At 42.7% G+C, this 22845-nt stretch overlaps 1 protein-coding gene across 1 annotated transcript in view; it reads right to left on the reverse strand.

Annotated features, from left to right (window-relative positions):
- The window catches only part of CD58 (CD58 molecule), a 91186-nt gene that overhangs the window by 62457 nt on the left and 5884 nt on the right, over nucleotides 1–22845 (reverse strand). Inside the window, exons 3-4 of the mRNA XM_044003547.1 lie at nucleotides 19004–19183; nucleotides 18643–18774 (exon numbers count right to left, since the gene is read on the reverse strand). Of these exons, the coding sequence (XP_043859482.1) occupies nucleotides 18643–18774; nucleotides 19004–19183 (312 nt within the window). The remainder of the gene's footprint in view (nucleotides 1–18642; nucleotides 18775–19003; nucleotides 19184–22845) is intronic.

Raw genomic sequence — 22845 nt, forward strand, 5'->3', positions numbered from 1 at the left:
TTCTCTAGCCTATAACAAATTAGGGCAACAGCCTCAGGCCTCAAGCTTTGGGAGGCTTAAAGGGCCGCAAGTGCCTCTGGGATCAAGCAGGAGGCAGTGGACTGTGCTAATAACCTGAGGTTAGAGAATCAGAATATAACACCTCTGTCAACCCCCCCTCTTCCCAAAGGTGGGCCTGGGGCTGGCTGAAGAGCATCGCTGTCCCCTCTTCCTTCTCTATACATTCTCCCCAGCCTTAAATTTCACTTGAACCAATTTTCTTAGACATATTTTGGGACGCGGGGGGGGGGGGGGGGGGGAGGGAAAGGGGAAGAAAAGAGAAATCACATAGCGTAACCAGCAGGAACCTTGGAAGGCTGCCCAAGGAGGCTTGGTCAACTAGCATCTGTTAATTCCATATTGTGTGCAAAGAACTAGGGATAAGGAAGGAAGCGGCGGCGGCGGGGGAGTGGACCCTGTATTCCAGCAGCTCAAATTCTATGAGGGAGACAGTCACAGGAAGTCAAAAGCATTTATTAAGCTCTTGTTGAACACTGTGCTGAGCAAAGAGGTAGCAGCCTTTTGGAGGTTTAGGTTCACAGTATTGCTCTGAGTAGATGTTGTTGGGTTTGGGGTGTTTTTCCAGTTAGAAATGGGCAACACATTTTTTTTTTCCCTCACAGCACATTTCTAAAACTCCCTAACACCTCAACATGGTCAGCAGATTCTAGCAGCTGCAGTGAAGATATTGTATGGTCTCTAAACTGTGGTTAAAGGGAAAAAAAACCATCCTGGTGATTTTCCCCAGACTGATGACCCATCAATGTGATTCAACAGTTCCTCTGGGCTAACAATAATGGTCAGATTACTACCTGGAGGGGGATGGGGGCCGTGAGGTGGCACAGTGGATAAAGCACTAGCCCTAGATTCAGGAGGACCCGAGTTCAAATCTAACCTCAGACACTTGACACATAACTAGCTGTATGGCCCTGGGCAAGTCACTTAACCCTCATTACCCCACCAAAAAAAAAAGAAAAGACTACTACCTGGGCAATGGGGAGAGATCCTGAAGGTTGCCCACCACTCTCCCTCAGGGATCAATGTGCCCCAACCCTTCTCCTTCACTCCTGTCTGACATCCTTCCTCCATGTCACCCCTTCGGTACAGCTCATATTCAGGAAGGCAGAGTGCAACACTGTTTTCTTGAACCATGTTGTTTGTCTTTTGTTCTTGAAGAGAACCATGACATTGTGACTTGGACTGAATTGGATTTAAGTGAGGGAGGGCTGTGCAAGGTCACCAGCCTTACTCTCTCTTCCAGAGCCATCTGGATCCAGTGTCAAGATGTATATCAAGATGACTGGTGATGGCCCTGGATGAGCAACAAACCCTGCATGATAGGTGTTATTATCTCCATTTGACAGTTGAGGAAACTGAGGAAAACAGAGGTTAGGTGACTTGCCCAAAGTCATCCAGGTAGTAAGGGGAAGAGCTGGGACTGGAGTCAAGGTTAAACTACATGGCTCTGTCTACTGCACCACACTGCCTCTCAATGGTCCAACTTCAAGGGCACCTTGAGCTCATCTGTTCCAAAGCCTTCACTTTTGGATCAAACATTGAAAGCCCGAAGGGGCTTTTGAACTCATCTAGTCTGACCCTCTCATTTTACGTATTTGTTTGTTTTGTTTTGTTTTGTTTTTGCAGGGCAATGAGGGTTAAGTGACTTGCCCAGGGTCACACAGCTAGTAAGTGTCAAGTGTCTGAGGCTGGATTTGAACTCAGGTCCTCCTGAATCCAAGGCCAGTGCTTTATCCACTGCACCACCTAGTTGCCCCCATTTTATGTATTCGTAAACTGAGGCCCAGAAATGTTCAAAGGAAAAGAAGCCCAGATATTAAAGGCTTTGCTATTAATCATAAAACTACTTAGTGTCAAAGCAAGGACTAGAACCCAGGACCTGATTCCTAGTCCTGTGTGGTGTTTACAAACCACACTGTCCCTTTTCTCCCCTGGTCTCTTATTACTACTACTCCTGGTCTAAGCCATAGTTACTCCTTTGGTGTCCTGGGTCACAGAGGAGAGAAGGTAAAGTCCCTTCTAGGCACATGTCCCACCCTCAAGTTTCAGTCTGAATTCTTCTCAGTCAGCCTGAATAATTATTAAGTGCACAGCTGATAATGAGATGAAATCTTGGCTTAAGCCAACCGGGAAAGCTTCAATCTGATCAAAAGGTAAAGAGATGGGGGCAGCTAGGTGGCACAGTGGATAAAGCACCGGCCCTGGTGCTTGAGTTCAAATCCAGCCTCAGACACTTGACACTTACTAGCTGTGTGACCCCGGGCAAGTCACTTAGCCCTCATTGCCCCACCAAAAAAAAAAAAAAAGGTAAAGAGATTTTGGAACAGGTAAATTCCCAGGGGCCCATCAAGTTCAAGGCAGAGGGGTCTGAGTGGAAGTGTAGTCCTCCTTTTGGCTAGACTACCCTAGATGGGGATGGTCTGGGCAGAGATAAGTCTCTTTGTCCAACACTGAGTGATCAGACACGTGCCCCAGCCCCTCATTAGAATAAGCCTACCTCTCATTAGAATAGTCATTTTCTGGGGGCAGCTAGGTATCACAGTGCATAAAACACTGGACTTGGATTCAGGAGAACCTGAGTTCAAATCTGGCCTCAGACATTTGACACGCACTAGCTGTGTGACCCTGGGCAAGTCACTTGCCCCCAAAATAGCCATTTTCTTACTGATTGTTAGCCAACCAAAGTTGATTGCCAGCTGTCAGGAACACCCACTCTTCCAAGGGCATATAAACTTAAGAGGCCTGTTATGTTTCACTAAATAATCATTCTTTTATTAATTACTTGTTAGTCATAGTTATAAATGATTAATTACCCAGAAATTCTGTCCTGCACTTTTTTATCTGTCACAATACTTTGTTTTGTTTTGTGTTCAGGGCAATGAGGGTTAAGTGACTTGCCCAGGGTCACACAGCTAATAAGTGTCAAGTGTCTGTGGGTACATTTGAACTCAGGTCCTCCTGAATCCAGGGCCAGTGCTTTATCCACTGTACCACCTAGCTGCCCTGTCACAAAACTTTACTGAGAAAATTGGAGCCATCAGGATCTCCCTCTCTTCTCCTCACTTATGCACCTCAAATCCCTGCAATATCTTCCCCCACCTCCTTCTTCGAAGCTTTGTTCCAGTTTTGGCCTGAACAAGACCCACCCTTCCACCTTTGCCCTCGATCCTGCATCCTGCCACCTCCTCCTTCTCCAGAAGCACTGCCCTTTTGATTATCTCCTCCCTATTTATTTCTCCCTTGGTTCCTTCCCTGCTGCCTATAAATAAACCTGGATCTCTCATCCTTAAATTTTAAAGCCTGTCACTTGACTCTACCATTCCTTCAAGCTATTAGTACTGGCTCTCCCCTTCCTTTCACTGCCAAACTCCTAGGGAAAAAAATAGTTTATATTCACTGCCTCCACTTCCTCAAATAAAATAGCTCTCTACAAAGTTACCCAATTTTCTAACTGCTTAATCCAATGGTCTCTTCTTAGACCTCATCATTCCTGAGGCATCTGGTGGCACAGTGGATAGGGCACTTGGTCCGGAATCAGGAAGACCTGAGTTCAAATACAGCCTCAGATACTTACATTAGCTGTGTGACCATGAGGCAGACAGAAGTCTGCCTCTGTTCTCTCACTTGTAAAATGCGGATAATAATAGTTCTTATCTTCCAGGCTTCTGGTGTGAGGATCAACTTTGATGACATTTTTTTTTTTTTTTAGTGAGGCAATTGGGGTTAAGTGACTTGCCCAGGGTCACACAGCTAGTAAGTGTTAAGTGTCTGAGGCCGGATTTGAACTCAGGTATTCCTGACTCCAGGGCCGGTACTCTATCCACTGTGCCACCTAGCTGCCCCTGATGACATTTTTTAAAAAGTGCTTAACATAGTACTTGGCACATAATAAATGTGCTGTGCAAATAGTGCTATGTAAATGCTTGGGTTTTGTTTGTTTGTTTGTTTTTGTTTGTTTTTGTTTTTGTTTTATTTTTGCAGGGCAGTGAGGATTAAGTGACTTGCCCAGGGTCACATAGCTAGTAAGTGTCAAGTGTCTGAGGCTGGATTTGAACTCAGGTCCTCTTGAATCCAGGGCTGGTGCTTTATCCACTGCACCCTATATAAATGCTTCATTCTTTTCCCTTCCCTCTCTCTGACTTTTAACACTGTTGACTACGATCTTCTCCCAGACACTCTTTTCCCAATTCTCCTAACTATATAACTTTTACCTCTCAGGCTTCTTTGTTGGGGTCATTAGTGCATTTCCTTTGTGTGGATGTAGACTTCAGTTACTCAGTTCCAGGTCGTCTTCATTCGGTCACACAGATTCAAATATCATCTCTACATAGATGACTCAAATTTACATCCAGTCAGATTTGTCTCGGAAGCCAGGAAATCCCTTGCCTTCAACATCTCCATCAGAATATCCCATTTTGTTGTTGTTCAATTGCTTCCTGTCGTGTCTGAGTCTTCATGATCCCATTTGGGGTTTTCTTGGCAAACATGCTAGAGTGCTTTGCCATTTCCTTCTCCAGCTCATTTTACAGATGAGGAAACTGAGGCAAACAGGGTGAAGTGATTTGCTCAGTGTCACACAGCTAGGAAGTGTCTGAGGTCAGATTTGAAATCAGGAAGATGAGTCTTTCTGGCTCTGGACCAGGCACGCTCTATCCACTGTGCCATCTAACTATCATAACATCCCAATGGCATTTCCAATTCAACGTGTCCCAAATCTATCCCTTTCTGTAATTTCTCTATTTCTGCATAAGCCCCATCATCTTTCCAAGCACCCAGGTCCAGGACCTTGGAATTTTCTTCAATTCTTCATTCTTCCTTTACTTCCCATGTACACCGAGTTACCAAGTCCTATTGACTATCTCTATAACCTCTGTCTGTCTCCTTTATTCTTCTTACACAGTCATAACCTTTGTTCAGGCCTTTATCATCTTTCACTTGGAATACTATAATAGTCTGTAATTTGTCTCTCTTCCTCCAGTCCCTTATTTCTCTGATCCATATCCTCTAAACAGCAGCTGAAAAGTTATTCCCATATTGCTGGTAAATGTTTAACAACAGTCTCACACACACAAAAAATACCCAGGACATAAATTTAATCTGCAATATTAACATTTTCTTAAGTCTAGACAATTAACAAAACACCAGATTTATAGTCTTTGGTGATATGTCAATGCTTAGGCTGAAAATTTCACACTTAATTGGCTCTCCAACCAATTTGGGCTGGCTTCAACATAGATCCCTTCCTAAACCACAGGTCTTAATAGGCCACTCCTTGGCTCAAGGAACTATAGTGGCTCTCTACTGCCCAGAAGATATTAACCCCTCTGTTTAGCATACAAAGTCCTTCACAATCTGGATCCAACCCATCTTCCATTTTATTCTCCTTCATTTGCTCTAGGTGAAAAACTCAGAGGCTCTTCCCCTCTAAAGACAAACTAATCAATCCATCTTTTCCCTCAATTTTTACCTAGCCTTTAACTACTGAATGGGTGTTGCCACAGACAAACTGACCTGGGAAAGACTTTAGCTTAAAAAGGTCAAGATCTCCCAGTGCATCTGGAGCCATTGACAGTAATCTTGACCTTGTCTTGCCACTGGACTCAAAACTTTAAAGGAGAGAAGGGGGCTGATGACTTTTTGCCCAGCTCGGCCTCACTTAAAACCAATTCACTTGCAAGTCAAGACATCACTCTGCTGGTCTCACTGGTCCTTTTCAAGAAGGAAGGACCACCACCACCAACAATAATTTGCTCAAAGTTCCAACCAAAATGATCCCCTCCCAGAATCCCTAGCTTCTATCAAGGCATAACACAGCACAGCTGCCACCCCTACAGGAGGCCTTCCCTTCAAATCCCCAGCTGTTAATGAGCTAAACGAGCCAGTCCACAAAACCATTTTGCATCTACTTTGTATATTACTTATAAATTAATTATTTGTATATTACTTATAAATATTTATTATTAATTATAAACACTTATTTGTGTACCTGCCGTTCGTTCAGAGTTCTGAGACGCTTTAGTTTTTGAATCCCTAGTGCATTGCACAGAGCAGAGATCAGTAAATGCTTGTTGGATGAAATTCGAATTCTCTAAACCCTCCAATGACTTTCTAGCCTTTACATCTTTTTGATCTTTTTCCCCAAAACACCTCCCTTTGGAGTCCTCACCAGTGCCCTAGAGCTTTTTCTTTGGCAGCTAGTTTTTAGTACTTAGAATGCAAAACAATTAGCACTCTCAACATCCACAGTTACATTTTAATTATTCCTGGCTCTTACAAGAGTATGAAATTCTAGCGAGACAGATTTTTTTTTAACTCTTGTAAGAAGAATCTATACAATCTAATCCAAAAGCATTTATCAAAGGCCTACTATGTGCAAGGATGTTTCTTGGGGCTTTAAAGAGCTAAGCCTTTGGAAATTTTCTGTCTATGTTGAGTTGAAGCCACAAGCAGAAACTGCCTATAGTGAAGACCTAAGAAGGGGAAAATCACCACCACCACCATCGCTAACATTTATATAATGACTACGTGTCATTTATAAAGCACTTTATGGTATTATCATATTTGATCCTCACAACAATCCTAGAAGGTAGGTGCTATGACTATGACCATTTTTGCAGATGAGTAAACTGAGACAAACCGAGGTTAAGTGGTTTTGCCAGAATCACGTAACCAGTAACCAGTAAGTGTCTGAGGCTGGATTTCAACTCAGCAAGATGAGTCTGCCATCCACTGCTTTCTAAAGCTCTAGCCACTGACCATTTAGCTGCATTATAGCTTTGAATAAGAACTATCAGATCAGTAGCAGACACTGCATCCAGCAGGGAGCAGGGAGCAGGGATTATACATTCGAGATAGTCACTGGAGGAAGAAGTGGGACTTCTAGCAATCAAGAGTCAAGAAGAGGAAAGAAGTAGACCTTGTGAGCCTATCAGAGATGCTGCACCCAAGGATAGCTATGTCAAGTGTATAAAGCTGTGAAGAGCCGGGTTCTGCAGCACTAAGAGTTTTGAGTTATCTTTGCCGTATTTGTGTCCAATTTTAGCAGGTTTGTGCTCACTCTTCCTATGGATGCTATATCTGTGAGAGAGTGTACCACAGGTTTATGGCAGAAATTTTTGTATCCCATCTGAGAAAATGCTTTTATTCAGAGCTATCCATTAATGGCTAACCATTAATGAGAAGCACACTTGTGGGGGACTTGTGAGTTAGGGTATTTAAAACGAAGATGTATAGTTACCAATAGAGCTTGAGATAGCAGGTACCTTTTGGGGACCCAAACTAACCAGGCAAGTGGGAGGATTGGCACCCCCAAATGCTTTTCTTCCTTTCTAAAGTGGACACAGGTGCTATTTCTGGGGAAGAGCTAAAGATTCAGAAATACGAATGGATTATTTTCCAGGTTTCCAAAATACTCCCAACTGCCAAATAAGTTTTTTGAGCTATTTATGTTCAAGATACACAGTAGCAGGGGGGCAGCTAGGTGGCACAGTGGATAAAGCACACGCCCTGGATTCAGGAGGACCTGAGTTCAAATATGACCTCAGACACTTGACAGTAGCTGTGTGACCCTGGGCAAGTCACTTAACCCTCATTGCCCCACCAAAAAAAAAAAAGGAAGATACACAGTAGCAAAGTGAACTGGAAACAAATCCCAATGACTGTGACCCTCTCAATGCCTGTGGGCACCAAAACTATCATATGCAGAACAGCAGTAGATCTGCATGAGTAAAGGGAGTTTCCAAAATTAATGAAGAAAAATACATACAGACAAAAAAAAACCAAAAGAAGTCGTAGTTAGGAAATCCCTTTTCAAATGAAGCCCCATGTAAATAGGAGTCTTCACTTTCCTTCAATCTCCGCCTTTAAAGTACTTTCTAGTTTAGTCAGCAATGTAGAGATCAAGGGGTGGGGGTGGGGGCCTCTCCAGTTGTCCTGATATATATCTTGCCACCAGATCCAGGTGGCTCTAGAGGAGAAAGTGAGGTTGGTGACTTAGGACAGCCCTCCCTCACTTACATCCAATTCAGTGCAAGTCATGACATCACCTCGATGTCAAGGCTCTCTTCAAGAACTAAAGACAAACAACAAGAGCCAATGAAGGCACTCCCAGAAACAACTGACGGTTCCATTAAGATCCTAACAAGTTGCCAACAATCCGTTTTTATTTCGTTCAGTGCATTATGTATGATATACTTGTGTGTGCATGGCTTTCCTGGGCACATAGCACTTGAAACTGCACAGTCTCTGAGAATGAAGGTTCCATTTTTTTCTGAGCAAGAAAGGAATATATAGGTGGAAAGCACAGAATGACTAGCCTGCTGTTCATATCTGGCAAAAGTCTAAAACGGGTTATAGAACGGCCTCAGGAGGATTTAGAAAAGCTTCACCAGGGTCTCCCTGGGCACTTCCAACTCATCCAGTTTCCTTTTTGATTGTACTGCTAGGTTGCTCTTTACTTTAACGATGATGAGGAGTGGGAGGAGGAGATGGATGGATGGGTGGGTGGGTGGATGATGGGGATGCCTCTTATCACATTCTGTTGGCACCATTCTTATCTATAGTTATTTCACCACCTCTTTTTTTTTTTTTTTTTGGCAGGGCAATGGGGGTTAAGTGAATTGCCCAGGGTCACACAGCTAGTAAGTGTCAAGTGTCTGAGGCTGGATTTGAACTCAGGTACTCCTGAATCCAGGGCCGGTGCTTTATCCACTGCGTCACCTAGCTGCCTCCTCACCGCCTCTTTTAAGAAGGTTTTCCCGAAAAACAGTTTTTGACCAAACAAGAGATAGAGTATATTATAAAATGCAAAATGGATGATTTTGATTATATTAAATTAAAAAATTTTTGTACAAACAGAAGCAATGCATCCAAAATTGGAAGGGAGGCAGAAAGCTGGGAAATAATTTTTGAGGCCAGTGCTTCTGATAAAGGCCTCATCTCTAAAATATATAGGGAATTAAATCAAATTTATAAGAATCCAAGTCATTCCCCAATTGAGAAATGGTCAAAGGATATGAACAGGCAGTTTTCTGATGAAGAAACCAAAGCTATCTATTCCCATATGAAAAAATGCTCTAAATCTCTAATGATTAGAGAGATGCAAATTAAAACAACTCTGAGGTACCACCTGACACCTATCAGATTGGCTAAAATGACAAAAAAGGAAGATAATAAATGTTGGAGAGGCTGTGGGAAAATTGGAACACTAATGCATTGTTGGTGGAGCTGTGAGCTGATCCAACCATTCTGGAGAGCAATTTGGAATTATGCCCAAAGGGCGATAAAGCTGTGCATACCCTTTGACCCAGCAATCCCACTTTTAGGTCTTTTGCCCAAAGAAATCATGGAAGGGGGAAAGGGACCCACATGTACAAAAATATTTATAGCTGCTCTTAATGTGGTAGCAAGGAATTGGAAGTTGAGGGGGTGCCCATCAATTGGGGAATGGCTGGACAAGTTGTGGTATATGAATACAATGGAATACTATTGTGCTGTAAGAAATGATGAGCAGGAAGAGTTCAGAGAAACCTGGAGGGTCTTACGTGAGCTGATGATGAGTGAGATGAGCAGAACCAGAAGAACATTGTACACAGTATCATCAACATTGAGTGTTGACCTACTGTGATGGGCTATATTCTTCTCACCAATGCAATGGTACAGAAGAGTTCCAGGGAACTCATGATAGAAGAGGATCTCCAAATCCAAGAAAAAAAAAGAAAGAAAGAACTGTGGAGTATAGATGCTGATTGAACCATGTTATTTCTTTTATTTTGGGTGCTGTTTTTTTTTTTCTATTTTGAGGTTTTGCACCACTGCTCTGATTCTTTCTCTTGTAACAGGATTAATGCAGAAATAGGATTAATGTTATTATGTGTATATATATGTGTGTGTATATATATATATGTATATGTATATGTATAGAGATATATAGATATAACCTATATCAGATTACCTGCTGTCTAGGGGAGGGGGTAGGGAGGGGAGGGAGGGAGAAAAATCTGAAATTGTAAAGCATGTATAAACAAAAGTTGAGAACTATCTTTACATGTAACGGAAAAAATAAAATACCTCATACATTAAAAAAATAATAATAAAAAATAAACAGTTTAAAAAAAAAAGGTTTTCCCGATTTCCTCCCCACCCCAAATCGGCAGGACTTTCCTCAAATTGTTCTGTATTTTTCTTGTGCACTCCCAACTTCCTCCTTTAAAGCTGAAGTAACTAAGGCCTTGAGAAGTTAATTGGCCTCCCCAAGATTATAAGTGGAAGAGCAAGAACTCAAAACCACCATCTCAAGTTTCCAAATCTATTACCCTTTCCACAGCAACAAGATACCCCCCAATTTAATTCAATTCAACACATGTGTGCTGATCTCTTTCAGTGTTTTAGGCATTATGCACTAGGAGCACTGGCTCTAAATTTGAATTGAGTTTAAATTTAACCTTAGGCATTTACTAGCTTTGTGACCCTGGGCAAGTCACTTAACCTCTAGATGGCCTCCTCATCTGTAAAAATGGGAGTAAAAGAGGGCAGCTAGGTGGCACAGTGGATAAAGCACTGGCCCTGGATCCAGGAGGACCTGAGTTCAAATCCGACCTCAGACACTTGACACTTACTAGCTGTGTGACCCTGGGCAAGTCACTTAACCCTCATTACCTGGCCCCCCAAAAAGGGAGTAATAATAGCATCTTCCTGCCTAGGGTTGTTGTGAGCATAAAATGAGCTAATTTTGTAAAGTGCTTTGCCAAACAAATCACTATATTAAATGCTCATCATCATCATTAAAAACAAAACATTCTTTAGGACCAAAGAAGCTATAGAGAACAATACAAAATATAAAATAGATAATTTTGAATATATAAAATCAAAAAGGTTGTGTACAAACAAAACCAATGTAACCAAGATTATAAGGGAAGGAGAAAACTGGGGAAGAATTTTTGAAATAAGTATCTCTGATAAAGGCTTCATTTCTCAAATATATAGAAAACTGAGTCAAATTTATAAAAGTGCAAGTTGTTCTCCAATTTATAAATGGTCAAAGGATATGAACAGTTTTCAGACAAAAAAAATCAAAGCTATCTATAATTATATGAAAAAATTTCCTAGATCACTATTGATCAGAGAAATGCAAATTAAAACAACTCTGAGGTGTCACCTCTCATCTATCAGAGTGCCAAATATAACAAAAAAAGGAAAATATTGGATGTTGGAGGGGGTGTGGGAAAACTGGGATGCTAATCCAATTAGCAGAGTTGTAAAAATATCCAACCATTCTGCAGAGCAATTTGGAACTATCTCCAAAGGGCTACAGAACTGGGCATACCCTTTTATCCAGCAATACCACTGCTTGGTTTAGGATGTCCCAAAGACATCCCAAAAAAGAGGAAAAAGGGCTATTTGTACAAAAATATTTATAGCAGCTCTTTTTGTGGTGGCTAAGAATCGGAAATCAGAGGAATGCCCATCAATTGGGGAATGGCTAAATAAGCTGTGGTATATGATGGTGATGGAATATTACTGTGCTATAAGAAATTATAAGCAGAGATTGCAATATTGTTTGACGAAGAACTGTCAACGATGACTATTCTTTTTTTTTTTTTTAAGTGAGGCAATTGGGGTTAAGTGACTTGCCCAGGGTCACACAGCTAGTAAGTGTTAAGTGTCTGAGGCCGGATTTGAACTCAGGTCCTCCTGACTCCAGGGCCGGTGCTCTATCCACTGCGCCACCTAGCTGCCCCTTGACTATTCTTAACAATACAATGATCCAAGAAATCCCAAAGGACTATTGACGAAACATACTATCCACCTCCAAAGAAGGAACTTATATTGATGGAACACAGACTGAAGCATGCTATTTTTCACTTTCTTTCATTTTTTCTTTTATTCAAGTTTTCTTGTACAAAACGACAGATATGGCAATGCTTTACACAATTGCACGTGTATAACCTATATCTGATTGCTTACTTGGGCGGGGGGGGGGGGAAGGGAGGGGAAAAAGGAATAAAAATTGGAACCCAAAACTATAAATTCCCAACAGAGCTATAGAAAGGGATTTATAATGATAGGGGGGGAAAGTTTCTTCACACCACAGTGCTCAACACTTTGTTTCCATCTTCCTGGTTTGCCCTTGTCCTGCCCTCATCTGCCTTAGTGCCAGAGCCAGAGCCCCAGTGCCCACCATGGGGCCCCATACTTCTCACTGTTAATAGTTCAGTACCTCTAGGTCTCCCCCAGCACACAAAGCTGTACTCCCCCCACATCCCTGTCATGCTGTTGCCCATTCTCCCTCCTGCCTCAGTTTGGATGCCACACTAGGCCCTCAGCACAACCACCTCTGAGTCATCAAGAAGAGTGCTTGAGTTAGAAAGAGAACCACACCCAAGGGACCTTCTTATAACAAGTGAGAAAGGCACTGAGGAAGCTGGCCAAAAGTCACTATCTCTCATTTTATAATTCTAGGTTGGAGGGTATGTTTATTGCTGTGAATTCTCCTTCTTTCTTCAGTTTACAATTCATAAGACTCGAGTTGGCTTGGCTACCATCTGTAAATGGCCGTTGTAGCAGTAGGCTGAATTTCCAGCAGAGGGAACCACTTAGATAACAAGTCAATTATCTAGGGGCTTGCCATTCAGATGTCAACAATTCAAGTCAACAAGCTACGATGTGCCAGGTGCCATGTTGAGTATTGGGGATACAAAGTAGGGCACAAGAGTCCCAGATCACAGTCTAATGGGGAGAAAATATGCAAATAACTACATGTGCATGATTTAGTGAGTTCCCTAGAGTCACATAGCCAGTAAGTGTCTAAGTTCAAGTTAGAATTCAGGACTTCCTGACTCTAGGAACAAGACATAGACAGGATGAATGGGAGATAATCTCAGAAGGAAGGTGCCAAGGTTAATCTCTATGTCTTGATAGTGCCCTGACGTTTTTTTTAATAGACTGAATCCAACCCAGGTGGTACAGTGGATAGAATGCTGGATACAGGAAGAGTGGAATTAAAATCTAGATTCAGACACTGGATAAGTTGTTTAACCTCTATTTGCCTCAGTTTCCTCAAATGTAAAATGGAGATAAGAATAGCACCTACCTCAAAGGTCGTGAAGATCATATGAAATAATATTTGTTTTAAAAAATCCAGGGCCAGCTAGGCCCTGGAGTCAGGAGGACCTGAGTTCAAATCTGACCTCAGACACTTTAACACTTACTAGCTGTGTGACCCTGGGCAAGTCACTTAACCCCAATTGCCTCACTTTAAAAAGAAAAAATCCAGGGGGATTATCCCTCTTTTTTTCTTTAAATTATATCCTCAGTGCCTTGCATTTGGTAGGAACTTAAGAAAATAATAAATCTAAAATGGGAGTGGCTCTTAGAAATCCTCAAGTCCAATCAGCTTATTTTACAGATCAGGAAAGAGACCTAGAAAATTTTAAAGATGTACTCGAAGTCACACATATAGTAAACAGAGGCCAGATTTGAACCCAGGTCCCCTGACTCCACTGTACTACACACTACCCCTCAATAAAAATTTATTGCATCAAATGATAGCCCAAGTAATCTACAAACACCTTCAGGGCAAGATTTGGGTGGGTTCATTTTTGTCCTTTTTTTCCTTTTGTTTTTATATCATCTACATTTTCAAATATATCTCTTTTACCTTCCTGGAAAATTAAGTGGCCCAGTGGATAGAGCACCAGACCTAGAGTCAGAAGACTCCTAGTTAAAAATCTGGCTTCAGACACCTTACTACCTGTATGACCTTGGGCAAGTCACTTTCCCCTGTTTGCCTCAGTTTCCTCATGTGTAAAATGGGCCAGAGAATGAAATGCCAAACCACTCCAGTATCTCTGAAAGCAGACCTCAAATAGCATCATGTAGAATCAGACACAGCTAAAACTACTGAACAACAAAACCACCTTCGTACTCATAAAACCATTCCTTCTAACACAGAATTTTTAAAAGTGGGGTTTGGGGTGGGGAGAAGGGAGAACAGTTAAAAAAAAAACCTCTCACCAACACGTAGATTCAATAATCTATGCCCAGCATCCCCCATCTCTGCAGAGTTGGGAAGGAAGCACATTTTCTCTTCTGTTTTTCTGGGACCCATCTTGGGTCTGTTGGGCCCAAATTTAATAAATGGAGCGTTAATTGGGTGACTCGCTGAAATATTGGGGTCCCAGAAATAATGAGGGACCTCTAGGTTCAAAGCTCCCTCCCCTCCGAACTGCCCTTTTAGATATTTCTCCCAGGCCAATAAGAAAGGAGCCTTACAGCTTCTTTTCCACAAAAGGATCAGATTTTATTACTTGGGAATTAATTAAACAACAAAGGTGAAATTAATAAAAAATCAAAGATAAGGAAATAGAGAAAAAGAAATACAGATGAATTCTCTTAACTCTAACCTAAGTCTATACAATCCCCAGATCGTTTCCAATTAAGCTAGTTCAAAGGAAGGCAGGTTTTTTTTTCACTCACCACAACATCACCCGGAAAATCAAGGAGAGAGAACCGAAGCACGAGCATTCTGGAATCGACTCTCCTCCCCCTCAGAGAGCGTTCAATCTTCCTCTCCTAAAAGGGGATGTTCTTCAAAAACTGCCTATGGAGAGGATTCTCCTTCTGACCTCAGTAGCATACATAACTTCAGGGTAGGCCAGGTATGGCCCCTCCCAAATGAGTCAGCTAAATTCCAATAATTTTTACCACAAATAATTTTTTACCACAGGTAAAGACCTACCATCACATCTTTTCACAGTTCCAGAAGGTGATCTTTTCATTTACATTGTTACAACTATGGTACAGATTGCTTTTATTGCTTCGCTATTAAATGCCCTCTAATCAGACTAGTCAGCAAGTATATCTTATGCCCTTCATAATCGAGCCTTGAGGATTTAGTAGATAAACAGCCAGGTGTCAAAGTGCATAGAGGCTGGGCCTGGAGTCAGAAAGACCCAACTTCAAATACAGCCCAGAGACACTAGCTGTGTGACCCTGAACAAGTCACTTAACCTCTAGCTGCCTCAGATTCCTCAACTGTAAAATAGTTTAATAGAAGCACCTTGTTCCTCCAGTTGTTTTTGGTTTTTTGGGGGTTTTTTGGTGAGGCAATTGGAGTTAAGTGACTTGCCCAGGGTCACACAGCTAGTAAGTGTTAAGTGTCTGAGGCTGGATTTGAACTCAGGTACTCCTGACTCCAGGGCCGGTGCTCTATCCACTGTGCCACCTAGCTGCCTATCCTCCAGTTGTTGTGAGGATCAAGTGTAATACTCATGTGAAGTGCTTAGCAAATGTTCCCAGCTCCTGGCAGGTGCTTGATAAATACTTATTCCCATCTCCTCCTCCCCTACAGTGCAGCCACTAGTACAGGTCTGTGAGAGCTGGGCAAAAGTACACCAAAGGCACTACATAAATGCCTCTTACTTTGAATTGAATTGGTGAGGGAAATGACTCCAAGAGAGCATAAATATAGACCATGTTGGCAATTACCATGAATTCTTCCTATGACTTGCAAACTAAGGCTCTAGCTGCCTGCCACCAGTCTCACACCATATCTCACAGCTCTCTTGATCTACTTTCCCCTACATCTATCTCTTGGTTTCAGCCTAGACCCTCTCCAGGGAGGATGCTCTCTGGACCCTTACTTTTTTTTTTTTTAAGTGAGGCAATTGGGGTTAAGTGACCTGCCCAGGGTGACACAGCTACTAAGTGTTAAGTGTCTGAGGCCAGATTTGATGTCAGTACTCCTGACTCCAGGGCCAGTGCTCTATCTACTGCAACACCTAGCTGCCCCTCTGGACCCTTACTTAATGAGACCCTAGAAGAAACAAAGGAGGCTGACCTACATAGGGCAAAAAGGGGAGGAGGGAGGGAAGGGAGGGAGCAAGCATGAATCAAGGGCCAGGGTCAAGTTTCCATAAATTTATTAAAACTTCTTCCTGTATAGCCGATCAAAACTGGTTCTGTGGATGATTCCAAAAAAGAAGTTTCTGTTAATTTTTTATTATCTGGAGATCATATTAATGGACAATACTCACTTAGATTTAGAAGAGGTTGCTAAACAGAAATCCGTGAACTTTGTTTTTAACAATAGTTTGATAACTTGTAATGCTGTATAGTTTATTTTATGCATTTAAAATCATTATTCTAGAAAAGAATATCAGAGCAACTGGATGGCTCAGTGGATACAATGCCAGATCTGGAGTCAGGGAGACTCATTTTCCTGAGTTCAAATCAGGTCACAAACTCAGTGGGAGCATGGTAATGTTGCTTTAAAAAACAAAAACAAAAACAAAAACAAAAAAGGTTCTGATGTGTAACGTTCTGATTTCTACCAGCAATCACCCATTGTGCTCAGGTTAGTCAGCCCACAACTGGAAAACTGTGTCCTATTTTGGTGTTACAAACGAAAGGCACTGAGAGTATACCAGAAAATGATGATGAAACCCTGTCGCACAAGAAATGATGAGAACAAGTGGGCTGTTTCACATGGTAGAGATGATGAGTAAGAGATCTGCCTTCAAATTCAGGAAGGGTTTTCATGGAAAAAAGAGATGCTTGTTCTCTGTTGTTCCAAAGAATACAGTTAGAACTCTTGAGCCACTGGGAGGAAAATGTGAAATTAACATAAGGAACTTTCTAAGTTTTGGAAATCACTTTGAGCTGTTTTTGTTTCCCCACCCCAGGGTTGCTGGGTGGTGCAGTAGTAGATAGAGCACCATTCTGGTCTTGGAAACTTGCTAGCTGTGGGACCTTGGCCAAGTCACTTAAACCTCATTGGCTCCCCCCCACACACCCCCCAAAATATGGAAGAAACCTTACAATTCATTTATTCCACCCTGCCTCTCTATGGGAAGTTGTAAGCATTAAAAGTTCTGTACATTGAGTCTGGACATCTTGAGTTCTACCTCACTCAATGGGATAATAGATCACAGGGTCTTAGATTTACAGTTAAAAGGAATTTCAGAGGCCATCTCATTCAATCCCCTGATTTTACTGATGGGGAAACTGTGGTTTAGAGAAACTAAGTGACTTTTCCAAGGTCACAGTGGTATTAACTGACAGAAACATAATTTGAACTCAGGTCCTCTGAGTTGTGACCTTCAGCAAGTCTAAAATCCCTATTTATCTTGAAAATCCTAGGCTTCTAAAATGTATTCTATACAAAGCACAATGCTAGTTGCTGCAGAGAAGATAACATCTAAGATAGGCCCTTCACCATGGAAAATTGAGTTTCAAAACCCTGAATTTAAATCCAGCTTCAGACATTTACTAGATGGGTGACTTTTGTAAGTCACTTAACCTCTACATTTGCTTCAGTTTTCTCATCTGTTAAATAGAGATAATAAGAGCACCTACCTCCCAGGGTTGTTGGAAGGATCAAATGAGATAATTGTCAACTACTTGGCACAGTGCCTAGGACATATACTATTTTTTTTCCTGTTGGTTGTGGGGAGTCGTGGAAAATTTTCCAGCTCAAGAGTGACAAGTTTTAGGAAGATTAAGCTGACATTGGGGCAGCTAGGTGGTACAGTGGATAGAGCACTGGCCCTGGATTCAGGAGGATCTGAGTTCAAATCCAGCCTCAGACACTTGACACTTACTAGCTGTGTGACCCTGGGCAAGTCACTTAACCCCAACTGCCTCAAAAAAAAAAAAAGATTAAGCTGACATTTTTGGTAAGGATGGATTGGAAAGTGGAGAAACTGAAGGGGAATTGATTATTGCAATGCAACAAGCATTTATGAAATAATAAGAGGCCTACTGTGAGCTCCTGAACTAGGAAATCAAAGGAAACAACAGATATAGGGGGAGGGGGAGTTAAGACCACCCAAGAAATCCTGGTGGCTTACAAGCCACCTCGTCTCTCGGTTTTCCCAGTCTTAGCCTACAAAGTAGCAACGTCATTTAACAATGGGCTGCTCTTCCTGTTGCTCAGAAATGAAAGATTTCTGGTTGTCCATTTCTGAAATGAAGAGGATGGCAAAAGGGGTGGGGAGAGGGCGGAGGAAGGGAAGGGGGCAGCCATGGACATGCTGGCCCAGTCCCTGAAACAGCATCTTCTGCTGCTGGGTCAAGGTCAAGTGCCCAGGAACTTCTCTCCACAGCTTTCTTAGCGTAGAAAAAGTTCCGATTGTAAAGATGGGAGGAGGGGAAGAGGAGGAGGAGACTTTGTTGACTGTTTTTGGAGGAGATAGCGAGGCAGAAAGGGTGGGGAACAGAGCTGGGAGGCTGAAAGAGTCTCCGAAAGCAAACCACAAGTTGGCATTTTTTCTTAGCATTTACCCAAACTTTATTCCGGATGTTCTGGCCCGGGATCCTTGGCCAACGGTATGGGTGTGTGTAGTTTTTATTTATTTATTTATTTTTAACTTCCCCTAGCCTTTAGCTGTCTCTTTACAAATGAGAGGCGACTTCCCATTCCCCAGCAGCATCCAGCCCCGCCTCCCCTGCCCACAATGTGGCGCGTTCGGTCCGGGAGAGTGCGCGGGGGCGGGGGGATACGCGTTCCCAAACGCGCGATCTAACCTAACGCAGCCCCTCTCGGCTGTGGCTGCCCGGAAAGCAAGGCCTGACCTCCCCACTTACCGTAAAGGGCGATCAGTGCCAGCCCACACAGCAGTAGGGTCTTCGTCCTCCGAAATTCTGTCGCCATAGAGCCCCAGGTCTCGAACGAGAAGAGGGGGAGATGCACGCTCCGGACGAAGGTGGCTGGAGGGTCTGAAAAGTGGCGAATAGATACTAACTCCCCGCTTTCTCCTCTTTAAGGGCCAGCCCCAGGATACTCCTTTCTCTGTCCCTTGTCTTTCCTTCCTCTTTCACCCCAACCCACAAGGTCTCCTTCAAGCGCGGGCTTTCCCCACCCCTTCTACTCCCCCCCTCCCCCCTCCCCACTCCCATTAGTAGAAGAACTTAGGGAGCGGAGAGACTTCGCTCGGTTGCGACTTACGCCCAAGATGGGATGTGGTTACAAACAGGTCCGTGTCCCGTTGTTTCTGGGGCCACGCAAAGCCGTTTTTAGGGTGCACCTTCGGTGAAAACTGTCCCGCAATCTGGGTGGGGTCTTGATCAGACCAGAGCCCAGCAGGTTCAGCAGACAAGAGCTGTCTACACACTAGGAAGCCCAGCTCTGCGAGAGGAAGACCGGGCTAACACGAGTGGGCGGGGTTTCATGACGCCAGACCGCGGCTAAAAACAGCTGAGTAAGATTTCATCCAGTTTTTTAAGGTTACGTACGGAGAGTAGAGGGACCAGGCGGGCGGGGGCGGGGGCGGAGGCGGGACGGCACGGGGAGAGGAACTCCTTTTACTTTATGGATGATTATCAGTCATAAAGGAAAACAAGCCCTGCTTATACTTCTCTAGATTAGTTTTTGAGTTTCTTCGAGAAAGTCCTCCAAGTCGGTGGGTTCCTTAAAATGTCACTCAGATTAACCCCTGCAGCGTTTCGAATAGCTTCCTAACATGGGATTCAGATACTTAGCTCACTTCTCTATTTAGACCCTCCTTGTTTCTTCACTTTTCCTCTAACCCAGCCTCTGCCATCTCAGGGCCCTTGAGGGTGGGAACCCCAATCAAAAGGTCCGGAACGCCTGTCCTATGGCTAGCAGACTCCTACCTCTTCTACTCTTCGTTCTGGCCACACACGATCCCTACCTAGTTAGGCAAACTAACTACTGATAACCTCTGCTCCCTCATGCCCATCCACATCAACCTTGCCCGCCTCCCCCCCCCCCCTCCATGTCAGGTCCCCATCCCACTTAACCTTCCCCTGTCATTGTGCTCATTTGGACAATGTTTCATGGAAAAACCTGCTCTCCAATCTTTTCTCACTCCTGTGTTTTGAAATTAATCATCTGGGGGCAGCTAGGTGGCGCAGTGGATAGAGCACCGGCTCTGGAGTCAGGAGTATCTGAGTTCAAATTCGGCCTCAGACACTTCACACTTACTAGCTGTGTGACCGTGGGCAAGTCACTTAACCCCAATTGCCTCGCTAAAAAAAAAAAAGAAAGAAAGAAATTAATCATCTGGCTTTCCCTTCGATGCTCTCCCTCCCCTCCACCCCCAATAAAAATATACTCGATCCTTAGCTGTCTTATCCAGGTCTCTAAGTACCTTCTCATAACACCAGATACACTGTACACCAACAGCCCTGCTTCTGATACTTATAAACATTTCTAGTTCCTTCGTCTGCCCCATCATTCAACAACCTCTCCTTCCTGGTTCAATCTAAGTCAATTCAAGAAGCATGTAAGTGCCAGGCACTGTGCTAAGAAATGGAAGTACAAATACAATGGAAGGGATGAGGGAAGAAGGTATCTGTTGAAAAGAATGATGGAGAAAGAAGTTGAGAGAAGAAGGGATGGGGCTTAGAGAGGAACAAAGCCCCACAGCTGACCTGGGGACCCCTCCTTAAAATGGAAGTTCTGGGGGAAAATGACTAATCAGTGGGTAGGATCTTCCCAGATAAGAAGGCTACTGGTACACCCTAGCAAAAGAAGTCCAGAGAGTCAGATAATTAAAGGAATGAATCCATCCAGATACAATGCCCTAGTCAGATCCTTGTGGCAGTAACTGGTCAAAAGGTTTTGAGGGGCAGAGTAGTAAAAGGCATGGAGTGCTGGAGTTGGGAAGACCTGGCCACTAGCTAGGTTACTGGGGGCAAGTTATTGACCATCTCTGGACTCCAGTTTCCTTATCTGTAAAATGAGAGGGTAGGGCTCAACCTTGAAGGCCCCTTCCGACTCCAAATCTATCATCCTGTCCTCATTTTCCCCACTTTCTCAATGTGTTCAGTAGCTGGCTCAGAGTCTTTCTTCCATCCTAACAATTACTCTTATACTTGAGGACTTCAATATATAGGTCGATGTCCTCTTAAACAACCTGCTCTCCCAGTTCACCAACCTCCTCAATCAAGTTCCATGATTTGTGAAGACGCTACCTCAACAATGCCTGGAAATAGGCATATACTTGACCATCAGGTAAGCACTCTGAAATTTCCATCTGGCCTTCACCCATCCTTCCATGTCTCTTTATGCTTTGATCTGCCTAAATCTATTCTTCATACTCATTGTGACCTCCAGTTTTTCTTCTTCTCAGTACTCTCATAGGATATGGCTCTTAGTATGGCTTCATTTTCATTCCTCTCAACCTTGATCCTATAGTTAACTAATATATGTATATGATATAATACAACATAACATAACATAACATAACATAATATAGTTAACTGTCCTCGACTCTCAGACCTTTAAACCCCAACCCAGAGTTACCTATCTGCCTTTTTTTCCCCTACTCTTTCACTACTGAAGACACTGGAGGAGTTCACACAACAGTGCTAACTAAAATCCAATACAGATTTGTTATCTCATCTCAACAGGGCCCTCCCAGTTATACTGCAATTCTTTTACTCTTCTAATTTACTCTCTATCCCACAGGGGCTGTTCCAAACCTTCTCTCCTCCACCTTTCTGCTCCTTCTTCTCCAACCCCCTCTCAACAGATGGCCTGGTCTCATGCTTTACTTTTAAAATAGAGATCCTTCAGGGTAGCTAGGTGGCCCAGTGGATAAAGCACCGACCCTGAGTTCAAATGCTCCCTCAGACATTTGACACTTACTAGCTATGTGACCCTGAGCAAGTCACTTAACCCTCATTGCCCCACAAAAGAAAGAAAGAAAGATAATAAAGGCCCTTCACCCACATGTACAAAAATATTTATAGCAGCTCTCTTTGTGGTGGCAAAGAATTGGAAATCAAGGGAATGCCCATCAGTTGGGGAATGGCTGAACAAATTGTGGTATATGAATGTAATGGAATTCTATTGTGCTGTAAGAAATGATGAGCAGGCAGATTTCAGAAAAACCTGGAAAGACTTAAGTGAAATGATGCTGAGTGAAATGAGCAGAACCAGGAGAACATTGTACACAGTGACAGCAACATTGTGTGATGATCAACTGTGATAGACTTGGCTCTTTTCAGCAGTGCAATGATCCAAGACAATTCCAAAGTACTCATGATAGAAAATGTTCTCCACATCCAGAAAAAAGAACTATGGATTCTGAATGCAGATTGAAGCATACCGTTTTTACTTTTGTTTTTGTTTTTTCTTTTCTGAGGTTTTTCCCTTTTGTTCTGATTCTTCTTTCACAACCTGACTAATGCAGAAATATGTTTAATATGTAACATATATCAGATTGCTTTCTGTCTTGGGGAGGGGGGAGGGAAGAGAGGAGGGAAACAAATTTGGAACTAAAAATCTTATGAAAACATGTTGAAAAACTATATTTACATGTAACTGGAAAATAATAAAATACTTTTATGATTAAAAAAAAATCAGAGGCCCTTCAACCTGTGAAATCTTACGTGACCTGATGCTGAGTGAAGTGAGCAAAACCAGAACACTGCACACAGTGATGGCAACGTTGTACAATGATCAACAATGAATAACTTACCTTTTCTCAGCAATACAATGATCCAAGACAATTCCAAAAGACTCATGATGGAAAATGCTCTCCACATCCAGAGAAAGAACTATGGTATCTGAATGCAGATTGAAACATACTATTTTCACTTTTTTTTGGTTTTGTTTTTGGGGTTTCATGGTAGTATTTCCCCTTTGTTTCTTCTTTTACAACATGACTAATGTGGAAATAACATGGCTAATTGTGGAAATATGTTTAACATGATTGTACATATATAACCTACATGAGATTGCTTACCCTCTTGGGGAGAAGGGAGGGGAGGGAAAGCAAAAAATTTGAAACTCAAAATCTTATTAAAAATGAATACTGG

The sequence above is a fragment of the Dromiciops gliroides genome, chromosome 4, assembly GCF_019393635.1.
Source record: "Dromiciops gliroides isolate mDroGli1 chromosome 4, mDroGli1.pri, whole genome shotgun sequence".
In the NCBI taxonomy this organism is placed as follows: Eukaryota; Metazoa; Chordata; class Mammalia; order Microbiotheria; family Microbiotheriidae; genus Dromiciops; species Dromiciops gliroides.